This window comes from Mustelus asterias, chromosome 8 (assembly GCF_964213995.1).
Source record: "Mustelus asterias chromosome 8, sMusAst1.hap1.1, whole genome shotgun sequence".
NCBI lineage: Eukaryota > Metazoa > Chordata > Chondrichthyes > Carcharhiniformes > Triakidae > Mustelus > Mustelus asterias.
Genome location: NC_135808.1, coordinates 40,546,183 through 40,566,594, shown reverse-complemented (window position 1 = coordinate 40,566,594; position 20,412 = coordinate 40,546,183). Strand labels below are relative to the sequence as shown.

The window sequence follows — 20,412 nt, the reverse complement described above, 5'->3', positions numbered from 1 at the left end:
TTCGTGAATACCGATGCAAAGTATTCATTTAGGATCTCCCCTATTCCCTTGGGTTCTAAGCATAATTCCCCTCCTTTGTCCCTGAGAGGTCCGATTTTCTCCCTGACAACTCTTTTGTTCCTAACGTATGAATAGAATGCCTTAGGATTCTCCTTAATCCTGCCTGCCAAGAACATCTCGTGACCTCTTTTTTCCCTTCTAACTCCCCGTTTGAGATCTTTCCTACTCTCTCTGTATTCCTCCAGAGCTCCATCTGTTTTTAGTTGCCTGGACTTAACGTACGCCTCCCTTTTCATTTTAATCAGATCCTCAATTTCCCTGGTTATCCACGGCTCTCGAATCCTACCTTTCCTATCTTTCCTTTTTACAGGCACATGCCTATCCTGCAGCCTTATCAATAGTTCCTTAAAAGACTCCCACATGCCAGATGCGGACTTACCCTCGAACATCCTCTCCCAATCAACATCCACCAATTCCTGCCTAATCCGGCTATAGTCAGCCTTCCCCCAATTTAGCACCCTGCCCGTAGGACAGCACTCATCCTTGTCCATTACTATCCTAAAGTTAACAGAGTTGTGGTCACTATTTGCCACATGTTCCCCTACCGAAACTTTGACGACCTGACCGGGCTCATTTCCCAGAACTAGGTCCAGTATAGCCCCCTCTCTAGTCGGGCTATCTACATACTGTTCCAAAGAACCTTCCAGTACGCATTTTACAAATTCCTCCCCGTCCGGTCCCCCAGCTCTAAGCACTTTCCAGTCTGTGACACGGGGAGAATGTGCAGATTTCATACAGACAGTGACCCGAGGCCGGAATTGAACCCGGGTCCCTGGCGCTGTGAGAAAGCAGTGCTAACCACTCTGCCACCGTGCCGCCCGTTTATGTTTCCTGCCCCAACCTGTCACACTAAGACAGTCAAGGTCCCCCTCACTATCCTGTGCCACTGCTCCCTCATATAAAACAAGGAACAAAGAACAATACAGCACAAGAACAGGCCCTTTGGCCCACCAAGCCTGCATTGCCACATGATGCCTTTCTAAACTAAAGACCTTTTGCCTTTGCGTGGATTGTATCCCTCTATTCTCTGCCTATTCACGTATCTGTTAAGATGCATCTTAAACATTGCTCCTGTATCTGCTTCTACCACTTCATTTGACAGCGCATTCCAGACACTTGCCACCCTCTGTGTAAAAGAACTGACCTCTCACATCTCTTTTAAATGTTCCCCCTTTCACCTGAAATCTATGTCCCCGAGTAATTGACATTTCTACGCCGGGAAAAAGACTCCGACCATCTATTCTATCCGTGCCTCTCATAATTTTGTAAACTTCTGCGGTCCGCAAGGTGGCACAGTGGTTAGCACTGCTGCATCACAGCGCCAGGGACCCGGGTTTGATTCCCGGCTTGGGTCACTGTCTGTGTGGAGTTTGCACGTTCTCCCCATGTTTGTGTGGGTTTCCTCCCACAGTCCAAAGGGAGAGATGGATTGGCCATGCTAAATTTCCCTTAGTGTCAGGGCAATTAGCAGGAAAAATATGGGTTATGGACATAGGGCCTGGGTGGGATTGTGGTTGGTGCAGACTCGATGGGCTGAATGGCCTCCTTCCGTAGAGATTCTATGATTCTATAAGTTCTAACAGCTCGCCCCTCAGTCTCTGATGTTCAAGTGAAAACAAACCAAGTTTGTTCATCTTTTCTCATAGCTAATACCCTCCAAACCAGGCAACATCCTGATGAACTTTTTCTGTACCCTCTCCAAAGTTTTCACATTCTTCTGGTCATGTGGCGACCAGAACTATACGCAATATTGCAAATGGGGCCGAACTAAATTTCTATACAGCTACAACATGACTTGCCAATTTTTATACTGTCGGCCTGACCGATGAAAGCAAGCCATATGCCTTCTTGCCTATCTTATCCACTTGTGTTGCCACTTTCAGGGAACTGTAGACCTTGTACGCCTAGACTCTTCCGAATGTTAATGTTTCTAAGGGTTCCGCCATTTATTGTATACTCTTAAGGTTGATTTATTAGTGTCACAAATAGACTTATATTAACACTGCAATGAAGTTAATGTGAAAATCCCCTCGTTGCCACACTCCGGTACCTGTTCGGGTACACTAAGGGTTAGCACGGCCAATGCACCTAACCAGCACGTCTTTCGGACTGTGGGAGGAAACCGGAGCACCCGGAGGAAACCCATGCAGACACGGGGAGAACATGCAGATTCCACACAGACAGTGATCCAAGCCAGGAATCAAGCCCGGGTCCCTTCCGTTGTGAGGCAGCAGTGATAACCACTGTGCCACCATGCTATAATCACCTCCTGCATTAGACCTTCTGTGATTACTTCAGCAGGCTAATGAGGTTGGCTTGCTAGAGTATGAACTACCTTATGTGTCCTAACCCCAAGCCGAGACCTCCTCCCCCGGGTCAGGCGCCCCACAGCATGAGCCACCTCATGGAAATGCCCTCCGTGCCTTTTGCCATTGCACGGAGGCGTTTCCTGTACGGGCTGCTGCTGCTCGCCCGTCGCCCGGATACACCTTGGCGGGCCTTGTTGCCGCCAGGCGGCGGCGGTCCCCAGTGGAGGTCCCTCTACGGAGGGATCTCCCCCAACTATCTTGGGGACCTGGGGTGGAGGGTGCTGCACGCAGCAGCTCCGTACAACCATAGGCTCTTTCAGTTCACGGGCTCCCAAGCGTGCCCTTTTTGTAGTCTTGTGGAGTCCGTGGACCATGTCTACGTTTTGTGTTAAAGGTTGCACACCCTTTTCAGTTTTCTTAAAAATATTTTACTGATGTTCTGTTTGCACTTCAGCCCCATGCTCCTGATCTATGGGCACCTGGTGCGGAGAGAGGCGGGTCAGGAGGATGACCTCCTCGTGAACCTGCTCCTGCGCCTGGCGAGGACGCCATCAATAGGTCCAGGCAGCGGGCGATCGACGGGATCGTCCATCCTGACTGTCTGCCCCTCTACCACGGCTATATTCGGAGAGGGAGCATGCGGTGGCCACGGGCGCAGTTGACGCCTTCCACGCCCACTGGGCACCACAGAGGCTGAGGTGTATTATCGACCCCGACAATCACCTTTTGATTTGATGTTTTAAGTTTTCTTTGTGATTTGATTTTTGTTTCGGGCTGTTCCCCCTCCTTTTGGGGAGCTGCCCCTTTGAATTTGTCCCTTAGTTAATTTGATTTTGTATAATAAGTTGGTACCTAAAAAGAAGTACCCTATGAGTCTTAATTGATGGTTAAATCAGGGAGCCTCATGCTCCCTATTTAAAGCAGCTTTGTCAGACTCCCAGTCTGCAATCAGCAGGGAGCAACTGGAGAACTGGCTGTGTACAGATGTATGGTGTAAATAAAGTAACTTGGTGACGGGACTTTCACCTCCGTGGAGTTATTACACCTTCCAAAATGCATCACCTTGGATTTGTCTGGATTAAATTCTATCCGCCCTTTCTCCGCCCAAGTGTCCAGTCTATCTACATCTACATTCTCCAGCTGTATCCTCTGGCAATCCTTCTCAGTATCCACAATGCCCCCAATCTTTTTGTCATGCGCAAACTTACTAATTCTCCTCCAAATCATTTATATTTATTACAAACAACAGAGGTCCCGACAGAACGCCACTGGTCATAGATCTCCAGTCAGAAAAACATGTTTCCACCGCTACTGTCTGTCTTCTAAGACCAAGTAAGAAGTCTCACAACACCAGGTTAAAGTCCAACAGGTTTATCTGGTAGCAAACGCCACGAGCTTTCAGAGCGCTGCTCCTTCCACTCTCCTGACGAAGGAGCAGCGCTCCGAAAGCGAGTGGCGTTTGCTACCAAATCAACCTGTTGGACTTTAACCTGGTGTTGTGAGACTTCTTACTGTGTTTACCCCAGTCCAACGCCAGCATCTCCACTTCTATGACCAAGCCAGTTCTGCATCCATCTTACTAGCTCACGGTGGATCCCATGTGATTTCACCTTCTGTATCAGCCTGCCATGAGGGACCATGTAAAAGGCCTTGCTAAAATCCATGTAGACAACATCCTCCACCCTGCCCTCATCAATCATCTCTGTCACTTCCTCAAAAAACTCAATCAAGTTTGTGAGACATGACCTCCCCTGCACAAAGCCATACTGTCTATCACTAATAAGTCCATACTTTTCTGAATGTGAGTAAATCCTATCCCTAAGAATCTTCTCCAATAATTTCCCCATCACTGCTGTGAGGCTCACTGACCTGTATTTTCCCAGATTATCTTTGTTGCCCTTCTTAAACAAAGGAACAACATTGGCTATTCTCCAGCCCTCTGGGACCGCTCCTGTGACTAAACAGAATACAAAGATTTCATACAAGGCCCCAGCAATTTCCTCCCTCACCTCCGTAGGTGTTCTGGGATCGATCCAACCGGGTCCCATTGCTTTTCAAAACATTCAATACCTCCTTATTTATATCAACATGCCCGAGAATATCAATACACCCCTCTCTGGACTCACTGTCCACCATGTCCTTCACCTTTGTGAATACCAATGCAAAGTATTTGTTAAGGTCCTCATCCACTTTCTCCGGGTCCACACATAAATTCCCTCCTTTGTCCTCGAGTGGACCTACTGTTTCCCTAGCTACTCTCTCGCTCCTTATATACATATAAAGTGCCTTGGGATTTTTCTGAATCCTGTCTAGCCTTCCTAACTCCTTGTTTAAATTCTTTCCTGCTTTCTTCATATTATTCGACGGCTCTGTCTGTCTTCAGTTTCTTGAACGTTATATATGCTTCCTTTTTTTGACTGAGCTCACAATTTCTCTTGCCATCCAACATTCCAGAATCTTGCCATCCTTATCCTTCATTATCACAGGAACATGCAGGTCCTGCCCTGGCCTTTAAAAGATTCCCATATGACAGATGTGGATTTACCCTCAAACAACCACACCCAATCTACATTCCTCAGTTCCTGCCTAATATTTTCGTAGTTAACCTTTCCCCAATTTAATACTTTCACCCGAGGACTACTCATCCTTATCCTTTAATAACTTAAAAATTATGGAATTATGGTCACTGTTGCCGAAATGCTCACCCACTGAAACTTCGATGATCTGGCCAGGTTCATTCCCCATTACCAGGCCTAGCATGGCACCTTCCCTAGTTGGACTATTTACATATTGTTTCAAGAAGCCCTCATGGATGCACTTAACAAATTCTCCCCCATCCAAGCTTCTGGCACTAATGGAGTCCCAGTCAATATGGAGGAAGTTAAAATCACCCAACATAACATCCCTGTTTTTTATATTTTTTCCATAATTTGTCCGGATATCTGTTCCTGTATCTCCTGCTGGCTGTTGGGAGGGTTGTAGAACAAAGTGATTGCACCCTTCCTATTCCTGAGCTCTACTCTTATGGCCTCATCGGACAAGTGTTCCAAAGTGTCTTCCCTCAGTACGTCCGTGATATTCTCCCTGATCAGTAACGCAACTCTCCCACCTCTTTTACATCCCTCTCTGTCACACGTGAAACATCTAAATCCCGGAACATTAAGCTGCCAGTCTTGTCCCTCTCTCAACCAAGTCTCTGCAATCGCGACAACATTATAATTATATATACTAATCCAAGCTCTAAGTTCATCTGCCTTACTGTCATATTCCTTGCGTTAAAACAAATATACTTCAGACTGCCAGTCCCGCCATGTTCAGTAACCTCTCCCTGTCTATTCTTCCTCTTAGCCTTACTGACGTTAGTCTCAGTCGTCTCACTTGCTGGCATTCTGCTCTCATTCCCATGCCCCTGCCACACTTATTAAACCCTCCCAAGTGACACTCGCAAACCTCCCTGCCAGAATATTGGTGCCCTCCAGTTTAGATGCAACCCATCCTTCTTGTACAAGTCCCACCTATCCTGGTAGACATCCCAATGATCCAAATATCTGAAGCCCTCCCTCCTACACTAGCTCTTTAGCTACGTATTTAACTGCATTGTCTTCCTATTCCTAGTCTCACTGGTATGTGACACAGGGAGTAATCCTGAAATTACAACCCTAGAGGTCCTGCTTTTCAACTTATTACTGAACTCCCTTTGCAGGACCTCATCATTCTTCCTGGCAATGTCATTAGTACCAATGTGTACCACGGTCTCTGGCTGCTTGCCTTCCCTTTTAGAACAAGAACAAACAAAGAACAATACAGCACAGGAACAGGTCCTTCAGCCCTCCAAGCCCGCGCCGCTCCCTGGTCCAAACTAGACCATTCTTTTGTATCCCTCCATTCCCACTCCGTTCATGTGGCTATCTAGATAAGTCTTAAACGTTCCCAGTGTGTCCGCCTCCATCACCTTGCCCGGCAGCGCATTCCAGGCGAGAATGTTCCGCACCCGCTCAGAGACATTCCTGACCCTGGCACCAGGGAGGCAACACACCATCTTGGAGTCTCTTTTACGGCCACAGAAAGCACCTATTTGTGCCCCTGACTATTGAGTCCCCTCTTACAATTTCTCTAATGCAGTTTGAACCTCCCTGCTGTACAACAGAGCCAGCTGTGGTAAACCCCTGCCCCCACTCTGCATGCTGCTGTCACTATCTCTTGATAGGCAATCCCCCCTGCTCAACAATATCCAAAACGGTCTACTTGTTAGAGAGAGGGATAGCCACAGGGGACTCCTGCACCGTCTGTCTGTCCCTTCTCGTGGTCGCCCATCTATCTGCCTAAATCTAGGGTGAACCTCTGATTTTTTAAACTTGCTGTTCTTGGAACCCTCCCTCTTCCTATTAGGGCTCTAGTATGAGTCCTTGTTGTTCATATGACCTGTCCCGACCTGTAGTTTTGTGTTCATACTCAGACTGATCAGTAATCTGCACTCATAGAATCCCTACGAACAGAAGGAGGTCATTCAGCCCATCAAGTCTGTGCCAACCACAATCCCACCCAGGCCCTATTCCTGTAAGCCCACATATTTACCCTGCTAATCCTCCTGACACTAATGGGCAATTTAGTATGGCCAATCAACCTAACCCCCACATCTTTGGATTGCGGGAGGAAACCGGAGCACCCGGACGAAACCCATACAGACATGAGGAGAAAGTGTAAACTCCACACAGACAGTGACCCGAGGCCGGAATTGAACCTGGGTACCAGGGCGGCACGGTAGCACAGTGGTTAGCACTGCTGCTTCACAGCTCCAGGGACCTGGGTTTGATTCCCGGCTTAGGTCACTGTCTGTGCGGAGTTTGCACATTCTCCTCGTGTCTGCGTGGGTTTCCTCCGGGTGCTCCGGTTTCCTCCCACATTCCAAAGATGTGCGGGTTAGGTTGATTGGCCATGATTAAATTGCCCCTTAGTGTCCTGAGATGTGTAGGTTAGAGGGATTAGTGGGTAAAATATGTAGGGATGTGGGGGTAGGGCCTGGGTGGGATTGTGGTTGGTGCAGACTCGATGGGCCTAATGGCCTCTTTCTGTACTGTAGGGTTTCTATGATTTCTATGACATGGCACTGTGAGACAGCTGCACTAACCACTGTGCCACCGTGCCACCCTTTAATTTTGACTTCCCAACTTTCCAAGGAACTGAAACCTCATCCCATTCTTTAATTTAAATCCCTCTCTACTTCCCTGTTTCTTGGTCTGCAAGAACATTGGTCCCAGAATGGTTCAGATGTAGGCCGTCCCAACAGTACAGCCCCCACTTTTCCCAGTACTGATGCCAACGTCCTACAAACTGATACCTACTTCTCCCACACTAGTCTTTGAGCCACACATTCATCTCTCTAACTTTACAAACTGCCAATCTGCACGTGGCTCAGGAAATAATCCAGAAATTATACACTTGGGTTTAAAAAAGGAAATAGACAAAAGGCGGGTAACTACAGGTCGGTTAGCTTAACGTCTGTAGTTGGGAAAATGCTGGAACCCATCATTAAAGAAGAAATAGCAGGCCATCTGGATAAGAATGGTTCGATTAAGCAGACGCAGCATGGATTCATGAGGGGAAAGTCGTGCTTGACGAACTTGTTGGATTTTTATGAAGATGTGACTAGTGCGGTTGACGGAGGGGAACCGGTGGATGCGGTGTTTTTGGATTTCCAAAAGGCGTTTGATAAGGTGCCTCACAAAAGGTTGCTAAAGAAGATTGGGTCACACGGAGTTGGGGGTCGGATGTTAGCGTGGATTGGGGATTGGCTATCCGACAGGAAGCAGAGAGTCGGAATAAATGGGTGCTTTTCTGGTTGGCAGATGGTAACTAGTGGTGTGCCGCAGGGATCGGTACTGGGGTCTCAACTATTTACCATTTATATAGACGATCTGGAGGAGGAGACTGAGTGTAGGGTAACAAAGTTTGCTGACGACACAAAGATAAGTGGAAAAGTGAATCGTGTGGAGGGCGTAGAAGGTCTGCAGAGAGATTTCGACAGGCTGAGTGAGTGGGCGAGGATCTGGCAGATGGAGTATAACGTTGACAAATGCGAGGTTATTCACTTTGGAGAAAATAATAGCAAATTGGATTATTATCTAAATGGAAAGAAATTACAACATGCTGCTGTGCAGAGGGACCTGGGGGTCCTTGTGCATGAGACGCAAAAACCCAGTCTGCAGGTGCACAGATGATCAAGAAGGCAAATAGGATGTTGGCCTATATCGCAAGGGGGATAGAATATAAAAGCAGAAATGTCTTGCTGCATCTGTACAGGGCATTGTTGAGGCCGCAGCTGGAATACTGTGTGCAGTATTGGTCCCCTTATTTGCGGAAGGATATATTGGCCTTGGAGGGAGTGCAGAGAAGGTTCACCAGGTTGATACCAGAGATGAGGGGTGTTGATTATGAGGAGAGACTGAGCAGATTGGGTTTGTACTTGTTGGAATTTAGAAGGCTGGGGGGGATCTTATAGAGACCTATAAGATAATGAAGGGGCTGGATAGAGTAGAGGTGGAGAGATTCTTTCCACTTAGAAAGGAAGCTAGAACTAGAGGGCACAGCCTCAAAATAAAGGGGGGTCAGTTTAGGACAGAGTTGAGGAGGAACTTCTTCTCTCAGAGGGTGGTGAATCTCTGGAATTCTCTGCCACTGAAGTGGGTGGAGGCTACCTCGTTGAATATGTTTAAATCACGGATAGCTGGATTCTTGATCGGTAAGGGAATTAGGGGTTATAGGGATTGTTCCACAGGAGCAGGCTGAGGGTAAGGGAGCTTGTTTGTGCACTAATTTATTTATTTATTTTTCAGTTAAATTTGTGAAAAAAATCGGAGGTTTTTTTTCAAAACAGGAAGTAGGCCCAGCAGCAGCCTGGGAAGGTTTTGGAGGGTTTAAAAGTAGGTTGCACCTTTGAGCGGGCAGCAGAGTGAGCAGGGGGCAGAGTGAGAGCTGAAGGGCTTTGGCTCAAAACGGGCTTCGGCGAGAACAGGCAGAGGTGAGAGTAGTCTTTTTTTCTTTTTCAGAAAGTTTATTCCTGTATTTCCCCAGAGTAAAAAAATATATGCCAGGCAAGATGTTGGAATGCTCCTCTTGCAGGATGTGGGAGATCAGGGAGACCTTCAGTATCCCTGACGACAGCACCTGCAAAAGATGCATTCAGCTGCAGCTGCTAGCAAAGCGTGTTAGGGAACTGGAGAAGGAGCTTGATGACCTCCATCTAATTCGGGAGAATGAGAAGTATATAGACAGTAGCTTTAGGGAGATAGTTACACCTAAGCAGCAGAGCACAGGAAATTGGGTTACTGTAAGGAGAGGAAATGGCCGTGTGAAAGGACAGGCAGAGCAGGGTTCCCCTGTGGACATACCCCTCCACAACAGGTATACTGAATTGGATACTGTTGTGGGAGATGCTTTACCTGGGACAAGCTGCGACAGCCGGAACTCTGATGCTGAGTCTGGTTCTACAGCGCAAAAGGGTGGGATGAAGAAGAGGAGAGCAGTAGTGATAGGGGACTCGATGGTCAGAGATACAGACCGGAGGTTCTGTGGTCGGGACAGAGACTCCCGCATGGTTTGTTGCCTCCCAGGTGCCAAGGTCAGCGATGTCTCTGATCGCGTGTACAACGTTCTACAGTGGGAAGGTGATCAGCCAGATGTCGTGGTACACGTCGGTACCAATGACGTGGGAAGGAAGAGTGAGGAGGTCCTAAAGAGTGAGTACAAAGAGTTTGGAAGGAAGTTAAAAAGCAGGACCCCGAGGGTAGTAATCTCAGGATTGCTACCTGAGCCACATGCCAGTGAGGGCAGGAGTAGGATGCTTGGGCGGATAAACACCTGGCTGAGGAACTGGTGCAGGGGGCAGGGTTTCCAATTCTTGGATTATTGGGACCTCTTTTGGGGCAGGTGGGACCTGTACAAGAGAGACGGGTTACACCTAAACTACAAGGGGACCAATATACTTGCAGGGAGATTTGCTAGTGTTATTGGGGAGCGTTTAAACTAGATTTGCAGGGGGATGGGAGACAGAGTGCCAGAGCAGATAGTGGAGCAGGGGTAAAAAGACAGGTTAGTTCAAGCAAAATCACAAATGGAAGGGTAGAGTGTGGTGGAAATAATTTTTTGAGGTGTGTCTATTTCAATGCCAGGAGTATTGTGGGGAAGGCAGATGAGCTGAAGGCGTGGATAGACACATGGAAATATGACATTATAGCCATTAGTGAAACTTGGCTACAGGAGGGGCAGGACTGGCAGCTCAATGTTCCAGGGTTCCAATGTTTCAGGCGGGATAGAGGCAGAGGGATAAAAGGTGGGGGGGTGGCATTGTTGGTCAGGGAAAATGTTACAGCGGTACTCAGGCAGGATAGATTAGGGAGCTTGTCTACAGAGGCCCTATGGGTGGAGCTGAGAAACAGGAAAGGTATGACCACATTAATGGGCTTGTATTATAGACCATCCAATAGTCAGCGAGAATTGGAGGAGCAAATCAGCGGAGAGATAGCTGACAACTGCAAGAAACACAAAGTTGTGATAGTAGGGGATTTTAATTTTCCACATATAGATTGGGACTCGCATACTGTTAAAGGTTTAGACGGGGTAGAGTTTGTAAAATGTGTTCAGGAGAATTTTCTACATCAGTATATAGAGGTGCCAACTAGAGAGGATGTGATATTGGATCTCCTATTGGGAAATGAGTTAGGGCAGGTGATGGATGTGAGTGTGAGGGAACACTTTGGATCCAGTGATCATAATGCCATTAATTTCAACCTGATCGTGGATAAGGATAGATCTGGTCCTCGGGTTGAAGTTCTGAACTGGAAAAAGGCCAAATTTGATGAAATGAGAAGGGATCTGGGAAGTGTGGATTGGCACAGGCTGTTCTCTGGTAAGGATGTAAATGGAAAGTGGGAGGCCTTCAAAGGAGGAATTTTGAGAGTGCAGAGTTTGTATGTTCCTGTCAGGATTAAAGGCAAAGTAAATAGGAATAAGGAACCTTGGTTCTCGAGGGAGATTGTAACACTGATTAAGAGGAAGAGAGAGTTGTATGAAATGTACAGGCAGCAAGGAACACATCAGATGCTCGAGGAGTATAAAAAGTGCAAGAAGCTACTTAAGAGGGAAATCAGGAGGGCTAAAAGAAGACATGAGGTTGCTTTGGCAGACAGAGTGAAGGAAAATCCAAAGAGCTTCTATAGGTATGTTAGGAGCAAAAGGATAGTGAGGGATAAAATTGGTCATCTTGAAGACCAGAGTGATAGACTGTTTATGGAACCAAAAGAGATGGGGGAGATACTGAATGGTTTTTTTGCATCCGTATTTACTGAGGAAACGGACATGGAGTCTACGGAAATAGGGCAAACTGGTAGGGAGGCCATGGAACTTTTACAGATTAAAGGGGAGGAGGTGCTCGCTGTCTTGAGGCAAATCAGAGTGGATAAATCCCCAGGACCGGACAGGGTATTCCCACGGACCTTGAGGGAAGCTGGTGTTGAACTTGCAGGGGCCCTGGCAGACATATTTAAAATGTCAGTATTCATGGGGGAGGTGCCGGATGATTGGAGGGTGGCTCATGTTGTTCCGTTGTTTAAAAAAGGTTCCAAAAGAAATCCGGGAAATTATCGGCCAGTAAGTTTGACGTCGGTGGTGGGCAAGTTATTGGAAGGTGTGATAAGGGATAGGATCTACAAATATATGGATAGACAGGGATTTATTAGGGAGAGTCAGCATGGCTTTGTGCGTGGTAGGTCATGTTTGAGCAATCTATTAGAGTTTTTCGAGGAGGTTACCAGGAAAGTGGATGAAGGGAAGGCGGTGGATGTTGTCTACCTGGATTTCAGCAAGGCCTTTGACAAGGTCCCTCATGGGTGGTTAGTTAGGAAGGTTCAGTCGCTAGGTATACATGGGGAGGTAGTAAATTGGATAAGACACCGGCTCAATGGAAGAAGCCAGAGAGTAGTTGTGGAGCATTGCTTCTCTGAGTGGAGGCCTGTGACTAGTGGTGTGCCGCAGGGATCGGTGTTGGGTCCATTGTTGTTTGTCATCTATATCAATGATCTGGATGATAATGTGGTAAATTGGATCAGCAAGTTTGCTGATGATACAAAGATTGGAGGTGAAGTGGACAGTGAGGAAGGTTTTCAAAGCTTGCAGAGGGATTTGGACCAACTAGAAAAATGGGCTGAAAAATGGCAAATGGAATTTAACGCAGACAAGTGTGAGATATTGCACTTTGGAGGGACAAACCAAAGAAGGACGCACTCGGTAAATGGTAGGACTCTGAAGAGTGCAGTTGAACAGAGGGATCTGGAAATACAGGTACAGAATTCCCTAAAAGTGACGTCACAGGTGGATAGGGTCGTAAAGAGTGCCTTTGGTACATTGGCCTTTATAAATCGGAGTATCGAGTATAAAAGTTGGAGTGTTATGGTAAGGTTATATGAGGCATTGGTGAGGCCGAATTTGGAGTATTGTGTACAGTTTTGGTCACCTAGTTACAGGAAGGATGTAAATAAGATTGAAAGAGTGCAGAGAAGGTTCACAAGGATGTTGCCGGGACTTGAGAAGCTGAGTTACAGAGAGAGATTGAATAGGTTGGGACTTTATTCCCTGGAGCGTAGAAGATTGAGGGGAGATTTGATAGAGGTGTATAAGATTTTGATGGGTATAGATAGAGTGAATGCAAGCAGGCTTTTTCCGCTGAGGCTAGGGGAGAAAAAAACCAGAGGGCATGGGTTAAGGGTGAAAGGAGAAAAGTTTAAAGGGAATATTAGGGGGGGCTTCTTCACGCAGAGAGTGGTGGGAGTGTGGAATGAGCTGCCGGATAAAGTGGTAAATGCGGGGTCACTTTTAACATTTAAGAAAAACTTGGACGGGTTCATGGATGAGAGGGCTGTGGAGGGATATGGTCCAAGTGCAGGTCAGTGGGACTAGGCATAAAATGGTTCGGCACAGAGGGCCAAAAGGCCTGTTTCTGAGCTGTAATTTTCTATGGTTCTATGGTTCTTGGGATCTGGCGGGTAAGTGGAACTGATCCACTTCAGATCAGCCATGATCTTATTGAATGACGGAGCAGGCTCGAGGGGCTAGATGGCCTACTCCTGCTCCTATTTCTTATGTTCTTACGTTCTTATGTCTTTAACTTAATGCATAACTCCTCAAACTGCCTACACAGAACCCCCTTCCTCGTTCTGCCTGTGTCATTGGTGCCTACATGGACCACAACCACTGGATCATCCCCCTCCTACTGCAAGTTCATTTCCAGCCCAGAGCAGATGTCCTCAACCCTGACACTGGGCTGGCAACACAGCCTTCGAGACTCTTGATCCTGGCTACATAGAGTAGTGGGGCTGAAAGTGAGGGATGCATGGATGGGGACTGCAATGCACGGCATTGCAGAGGTGGGGTGGAGCAGGGTTTGAAATGTGTATACTTCAATGCCAGGAGTATTCGCAATAAAGTGGGTGAACTTGCAGCGTGGATCAGTACCTGGGACTTCGATGTTGTGGCTATTTCAGAGACATGGATAGAGCAGGGGCAGGAATGGATGCTGCAGGTCCCGGGGTTCAAATGTTTTTGTCGAAGTAGGGAAGGAGGTAGAAGAGGGGGAGGGGTAGCATTATTGGTCAGAGATTGTATCACAGTGTCAGAGAGGAGGTTTGATGAGGACTTATCTGTTGAGGTAGTATGGGCGGAGATTAGAAATAGGAGAGGAGAGGTCACCCTGTTGGGAGTCTTTTATAGACCTCCTAAAAGTTCTAGAGAGGTTGAGGAAAGGATTGCGGAGTCAATCCTGCTTAGGAGTGAAAGTAATAGGGCAATTGTTATGGGGGATTTTAACTTGACTAATATTGACTGGAATTGTTATAGCTCTAGCTCGTTAGAGGGGTCAGTTTTTGTTCAAAGCGTGCAGGAAGGTTTTTTGACTCAGTATGTAGACAGGCCAACTAGAGGTGAGGCTATATTGGATCTGGTGCTGGGAAATGAGCCAGACCAGGTGCTAGACTTGGAAGTTGGTGTGCATTTTGGTGATAGTGACCACAATTCGGTTACGTTCACCTTAGTGATGGAAAGGGATAGGCATGAACCTCGGGCCAGTGGTTTTAGCTGGGGGAAGGGTAATTATGAGGCTATTAGGAGAGAATTAGGAAACATAGGTTGGACTAGGAGATTACAGGGACTGGGAACGTCCGACATGTGGAGTTTTTTTCAAGGAGCAGCTACTGCGAGTCTGTGATAGGTATGTCCCTGTCAGGCAAGGAGGAATTGGTAGGGCTAGGGAACCGTGGTGCACCAAAAAAGTTTCTTTGTTGGTTAAAAAGAAAAAGGAGGCTTATGTTCGGATGAGACGTGAGCACTCGGGTAGTGCACTAGAAAGCTTTAGATTGGCTAAGAGGGAGTTGAAGAGCGAGCTTAGAAGGGCTAAAAGGGGACATGAGAAGACTTTGGCGGATAGGGTTAAAGAGAATCCTAAGGCGTTCTATAGGTATGTCAAGAACAGAAGGTTGGTTAGGGCAAGTTTAGGGCCAGTTATAGATGGCAGAGGGAAGTTATGTGTGGAACCGGAGGAGATTGGTGAAGCATTGAACCAATATTTCTCTTCGGTGTTCACGCAAGGGGACATGAATATAGCTGAGGAGGACACTGGGTTGCAAGGGAGTAGAATAGACAGTATTACAGTTGATAAGGAGGATGTGCAGGATATTCTGGAGGGTCTGAAAATAGATAAATCCCCTGGTCCGGATGGGATTTATCCAAGGATTCTCTGGGAGGCAAGAGAAGTGATTGCAGAGCCTCTGGCTCTGATCTTCAGGTCGTCGTTGGCCTCTGGTATAGTACCAGAAGATTGGAGGTTAGCGAATGTTGTCCCATTGTTTAAGAAGGGGAACAGAGACTTCCCCGGGAATTATAGACCGGTGAGTCTCACTTCTGTTGTCGGCAAGATGTTGGAAAAAATTATAAGGGATAGGATTTATAGTTATTTGGAGAGTAATGAATTGATAGGTGATAGTCAGCATGGTTTTGTGGCAGGTAGGTCGTGCCTTACTAACCTTATTGAGTTTTTTGAGAAAGTGACCAAGGAGGTGGATGGGGGCAAGGCAGTGGACGTGGTATATATGGATTTTAGTAAGGCGTTTGATAAGGTTCACCATGGTAGGCTTCTGCAGAAAATGCAGATGTATGGGATTGGGGGTGATCTAGGAAATTGGATCAGGAATTGGCTAGCGGATAGGAAACAGAGGGTGGTGGTTGATAGTAAATATTCATCATGGAGTGCGGTTACAAGTGGTGTACCTCAGGGATCTGTTTTGGGGCCACTGCTGTTTGTAATATTTATTAATGATCTGGATGAGGGTATAGTTGGGTGGATTAGCAAATTTGCTGATGACACCAAAGTCGGTGGTGTGGTAGACAGTGAGGAAGGGTGTTGTAGTTTGCAGGAAGACTTAGACAGGTTGCAAAGTTGGGCCGAGAGGTGGCGGATGGAGTTTAATGCGGAGAAGTGTGAGGTAATTCACTTTGGTAGGAATAACAGATGTGTTGAGTATAGGGCTAACGGGAGGACTTTGAATAGTGTGGAGGAGCAGAGGGATCTAGGTGTATGTGTGCATAGATCCCTGAAAGTTGGGAATCAAGTAGATAAGGTTGTTAAGAAGGCATATGGTGTCTTGGCGTTTATTGGTAGGGGGATTGAATTTAGGAGTCGTAGCGTTATGTTGCAACTGTACACAACTCTGGTGCGGCCGCACTTGGAGTACTGTGTGCAGTTCTGGTCCCCACATTACAGGAAGGATGTGGAGGCTTTGGAGAGGGTGCAGAGGAGGTTTACCAGGATGTTGCCTGGTATGGAGGGGAGATCCTATGAGGAGAGGCTGAGGGATTTGGGATTGTTTTCGCTGGAAAGGCGGCGGCTAAGAGGGGATCTTATTGAAACATATAAGATGATTAGAGGTTTAGATAGGGTGGATAGTGATAGCCTTTTTCCTCTGATGGAGAAATCCAGCACGAGGGGGCATGGCTTTAAATTGAGGGGGGGTAGTTATAGAACCGATGTCAGGGGTAGGTTCTTTACCCAGAGGGTGGTGAGGGATTGGAATGCCCTGCCAGCATCAGTAGTAAATGCGCCTAGTTTGGGGGCGTTTAAGAGATCCGTAGATAGGTTCATGGACGAAAAGAAATTGGTTTAGGTTGGAGGGTCACAGTTTTTTTTTTAACTGGTCGGTGCAACATCGTGGGCCGAAGGGCCTGTTCTGCGCTGTAATGTTCTATGTTCTATGTTCTAACTGTGTCTATTTTCCTGACTATACTGTACTGACTATACTAACTTCAACTACAACTATATTTGTCTTTTCTGCACCTCTCCCCACCCCCAACAGCTTCCTGCACCATGGTGCCGTGGTCATTTTGCTCATCCTTCCTGCAGTCCCCTCTCTCATCCACACAAGTAGCAAGAATCTCGTACCTGTTGGACAAGGACAAGAGCTGGGGCTCCTTCATTATACCTTGTATCCCTCTACCTGCCTCACTCACAGTCACAGACCCCTGTCGCTGACCACTGGTAGTTATTCTAAGGGGTGTGACTGCCTCCTGAAACACAAAGTCCAGGTACCTCTCCCCTCCCTGATGTGTGGCAGCATCTGAAGCTCAGACACCAGCTCATATGAGTTGCAGTTCCTTGAGCAATCAACACTTCCTACAGATGTGTTCAGTAGGAACTATAATAGGGTCCAGCAGCTCCCACATCATGCAGGTACAACACAACACCTGGCCCATCATCCCTATTTTATTTGATTAGATTTTTAATTTGTTTTTAAAATAATTCAACTGTTTTCAAGTTGTTTAATCTGTAAAATATTTTCCCTTATTACCTATACCTGATAGCATTTTAGAACAGGTAATTCAAATTAGCAGTTACTTACCAGCCAATGAAATTACCATTTTCCTGTGATGTCCGTTGCAGGTCAGGTTGACTCTGCTCCCGGAAGGCAAGTTCCGTGTTCTTTATTGAATTCTCGCTTCCTCATGCTCTTTATTAAAGACTCACCTCTCACATGGGCGGCACGGGTGGCACAGTGGTTAGCACTGCTGCCTCACAACACCAGGGGCCTGTGTTCGATTCCCAGCTTTGGTCACTGTCTGTGTGGAGTTTTCACGTTCTCCGTGTGTCTGCGTGGGTTTTCTCCGGGTGCTCCGCTTTCCTCCCACAGTCTGTAAGACGTGCTGGTTCGGTGATTGACCCGGACATGGGGCCAGAGTGTGGCAACTAGGGGAATTTCATAGTAATTTCATTGCAGTGTTAATGTAAGCCTTATTTGTGACTAATAAATAAACTTTACTTTAACTTCTCCGTGCTCTTTATTGAAGATTTGCCTCTGTCTCTCTGCACTCTTTATTGAAGTCTCATCTCTCCCCACTCTCTTTATTAAAGCCCCGCTTTTCTCCCCACGCTCTTTACTGGAGTCTCGTTTCTCTCCCCGTGCTCTTTACTGGAGTCTCACCTCTATCCCTGTGCTCTTGACTGAAGTCTTGTCTCTCTGTTCCACACTCAGACTGATCAGTAATCTGCACTCATAGAATCCCTACTGTGCAGAAGGAAGCCATTCGGTCTATCGAGCCTGCGCCGACAACAATCCAACCAGGCCCTATCCCCGTAACCCCACATATTTACCCTCCTAACCCCCATGACACTGAGGGGCAATTTAGTATGGCCAATCAACTTAACCCGCATATCTTTGGACTGTAGGAGGAAACCCACACCGACACGGGGAGAATGTGCAAAGTCCAGACAGACAGTCATCCAAGGTCAGAATTGAACCCAGGTCTCGGGACATCCTTTCCTGCAGCGTATCAGGTAGACAACGTTGGGCGAGTTGCAAGAGTATGTACCGTGTACCTGATGGATGGTGTTCTCACGTGAGATGATGGCATCCATGTCGATGATTGGGCACATCTTGCAGAGGTTACTGTGGCAGGGTTGTGTGATGTCGTGGTCACTGTTCTCCTGAAGGATGGCTAATTTGCTGCGGACAATTGTCTGGTTGAGATTGTGCAGTTGTTTGAAGGCAAGAAGTGGGGGTGTAGGGATGGCCTTGGCGAGATGTTCGTCTTCATCGATGACATGTTGAAGGTTCCGGAGAAGATGTCGTAGCTTCTGCGTTCCAGGGAAGTTCATCTTCGTCGATGATATGTTGAAGGCTCTGGAGAAGATGTTGTAGCTTCTCCACTCTTGCATACTCTTGCGACTCGGTCTACCTGATATGCTGCAGGAAAGGATGACCCGAGGCATGGTACATTGGGGATACTGTGCAGGTGCTACGACAACGGATGAACGAACACCATTCGACGATCACCAGGCAGGACTGTTCTCTTCCTGTGGGGGAACACCTCAGCAGTCATGGGCATTCAGCCTCTGATCTCCGGGTAAGCGTTGTCCAAGGCGGCCTTCATGACACATGACAACGCAGAATCGCTGAGCAGAAACTGATCGACAAGTTCCACACACATGAGGATGGCCTCAACTGGAATCTTGGGTTCATGTCACACTATCTGTAACCCCCACGACTTGCCTGGGCTTGCAAAATTTCACTCACTGTCCTGGCTGGAGACAATACACACCTCTTTAACCTGTGCTTAACCCTCTCTCCATTCACATTGTCTGTAAGTCTTCAAGACTTGATTACCTGTAAAGACTCACATACCAACCATTATCTTGTAAATTGAGTTTGTGTCTATATATGCCCTGTTTGTGAACACAACTCCTCACTCACCTGAAGAAGGAGTGACACTCTGAAAGCTTGTGCTACCAAATAAACCTGTTGGACTTTAACCTGGTGTTGTGAGACTTCTTATTATACAAAAAAGCCAGATACGATCTAAGGAGATCCATCAAAGATGCCAAAAGACAGTACTGGACCAAGCTAGAGTTCCAGGCCAGCCACACAGACCCCCACCGACTATGGCAAGGTCTGCACGGTAGCACAGTGGTTAGCACTGCTGCTTCACAGCTCCAGGGTCCCGGGTTCGATTCCCGGCTCGGGTCACTGTCTGTGTGGAGTTTGCACATTCTCCTCGTGTCTGCGTGGGTTTCCTCCGGGTGCTCCGGTTTCCTCCCACAGTCCAAAGATGTGCTGGTTAGGTTGATTGGCCAGGTTAAAAATTGCCCCTTAGAGTCCTGGGATGTGTAGGTTAGAGGGATTAGCGGGTAAAATATGTGGGGGTAGGGCCTGGGTGGGATTGTGGTCGGTGCAAACTCGATGGGCCGAATGGCCTCCTTCTGCACTGTAGGGTTTCTATGATTTCTATGATAACAGGCCACAAGATGAAGGCATATAAAATTGCTGGTTCCAATGCACCCTCCCTGATGAGCTCAATGCATTCTCGGCCCGTTTTGAGCAAGAGGTCAGTGAGAGCATGCCCTCCACCCTGGAAGCCCTGCATGAACCTGTACCTGGGGTCACCATTGCAGATGTCAGAGCAGCTTTCTCGAAGGTTAACCCATGGAAAACGACTGGCCCGGTTGGGGTACCTCGATGAGCACTCAGATCCTGTGCGGATAAGCTGGCATGGGTATACGCAGACATCTTTAACCTATCTTTACAACAATCTGAGGTCCCTATCTGCTTCAAGAAGATGACCATCATCCCACTACCTAAGAAAAGCCAAGCAGTATGCCTTAATGACTATCGTCTGGCGGCTCTGACATCCATCATTATGAAGTGCTTTGAAAGGCTAGTCATGGCACAAATTAATTCCAGCCTCCTAGACTGCCTGGATCCATTACAGTTTGCCTACCACCGCAACAGGTCTACAGCAGACCTCGTCTCCCTGACCATGCACTCAACGCTGAAACACCTAGTTAACAAAGACACCTATGTCAGACTCCTATTTATTGACTACAGCTCAGCCTTCAACACATTATTCCGAAGAAACTCATCTCCAAACTCTATGACCTGGGTCTTGGCTCCTCCCTCTGCAGCTCGATGCTGAACTTCCTAACCCACAGCCCACAATCAGTAAGGATAGGTAG

The 20,412-nt window shown here is 47.3% G+C and overlaps 2 protein-coding genes across 7 annotated transcripts in view; one reads left to right on the top strand and one right to left on the bottom strand.

The window, feature by feature from the left end:
• Positions 1–13,720, top strand: part of LOC144497112 (uncharacterized) — a 54,117-nt gene extending 40,397 nt beyond the window's left edge. For all 4 annotated transcript variants that reach the window (XM_078217901.1, XM_078217900.1, XM_078217899.1 and 1 more), the window contains one exon: positions 13,561–13,720. In XM_078217901.1, coding sequence (XP_078074027.1) covers positions 13,561–13,711 — 151 coding nt within the window. In that variant the 3' untranslated portion in view covers positions 13,712–13,720. The remainder of the gene's footprint in view (positions 1–13,560) is intronic.
• The window catches only part of LOC144497111 (uncharacterized), a 62,957-nt gene that overhangs the window by 9,803 nt on the left and 32,742 nt on the right, over positions 1–20,412 (bottom strand). The gene's annotated exons all lie outside the window — the stretch shown is intronic.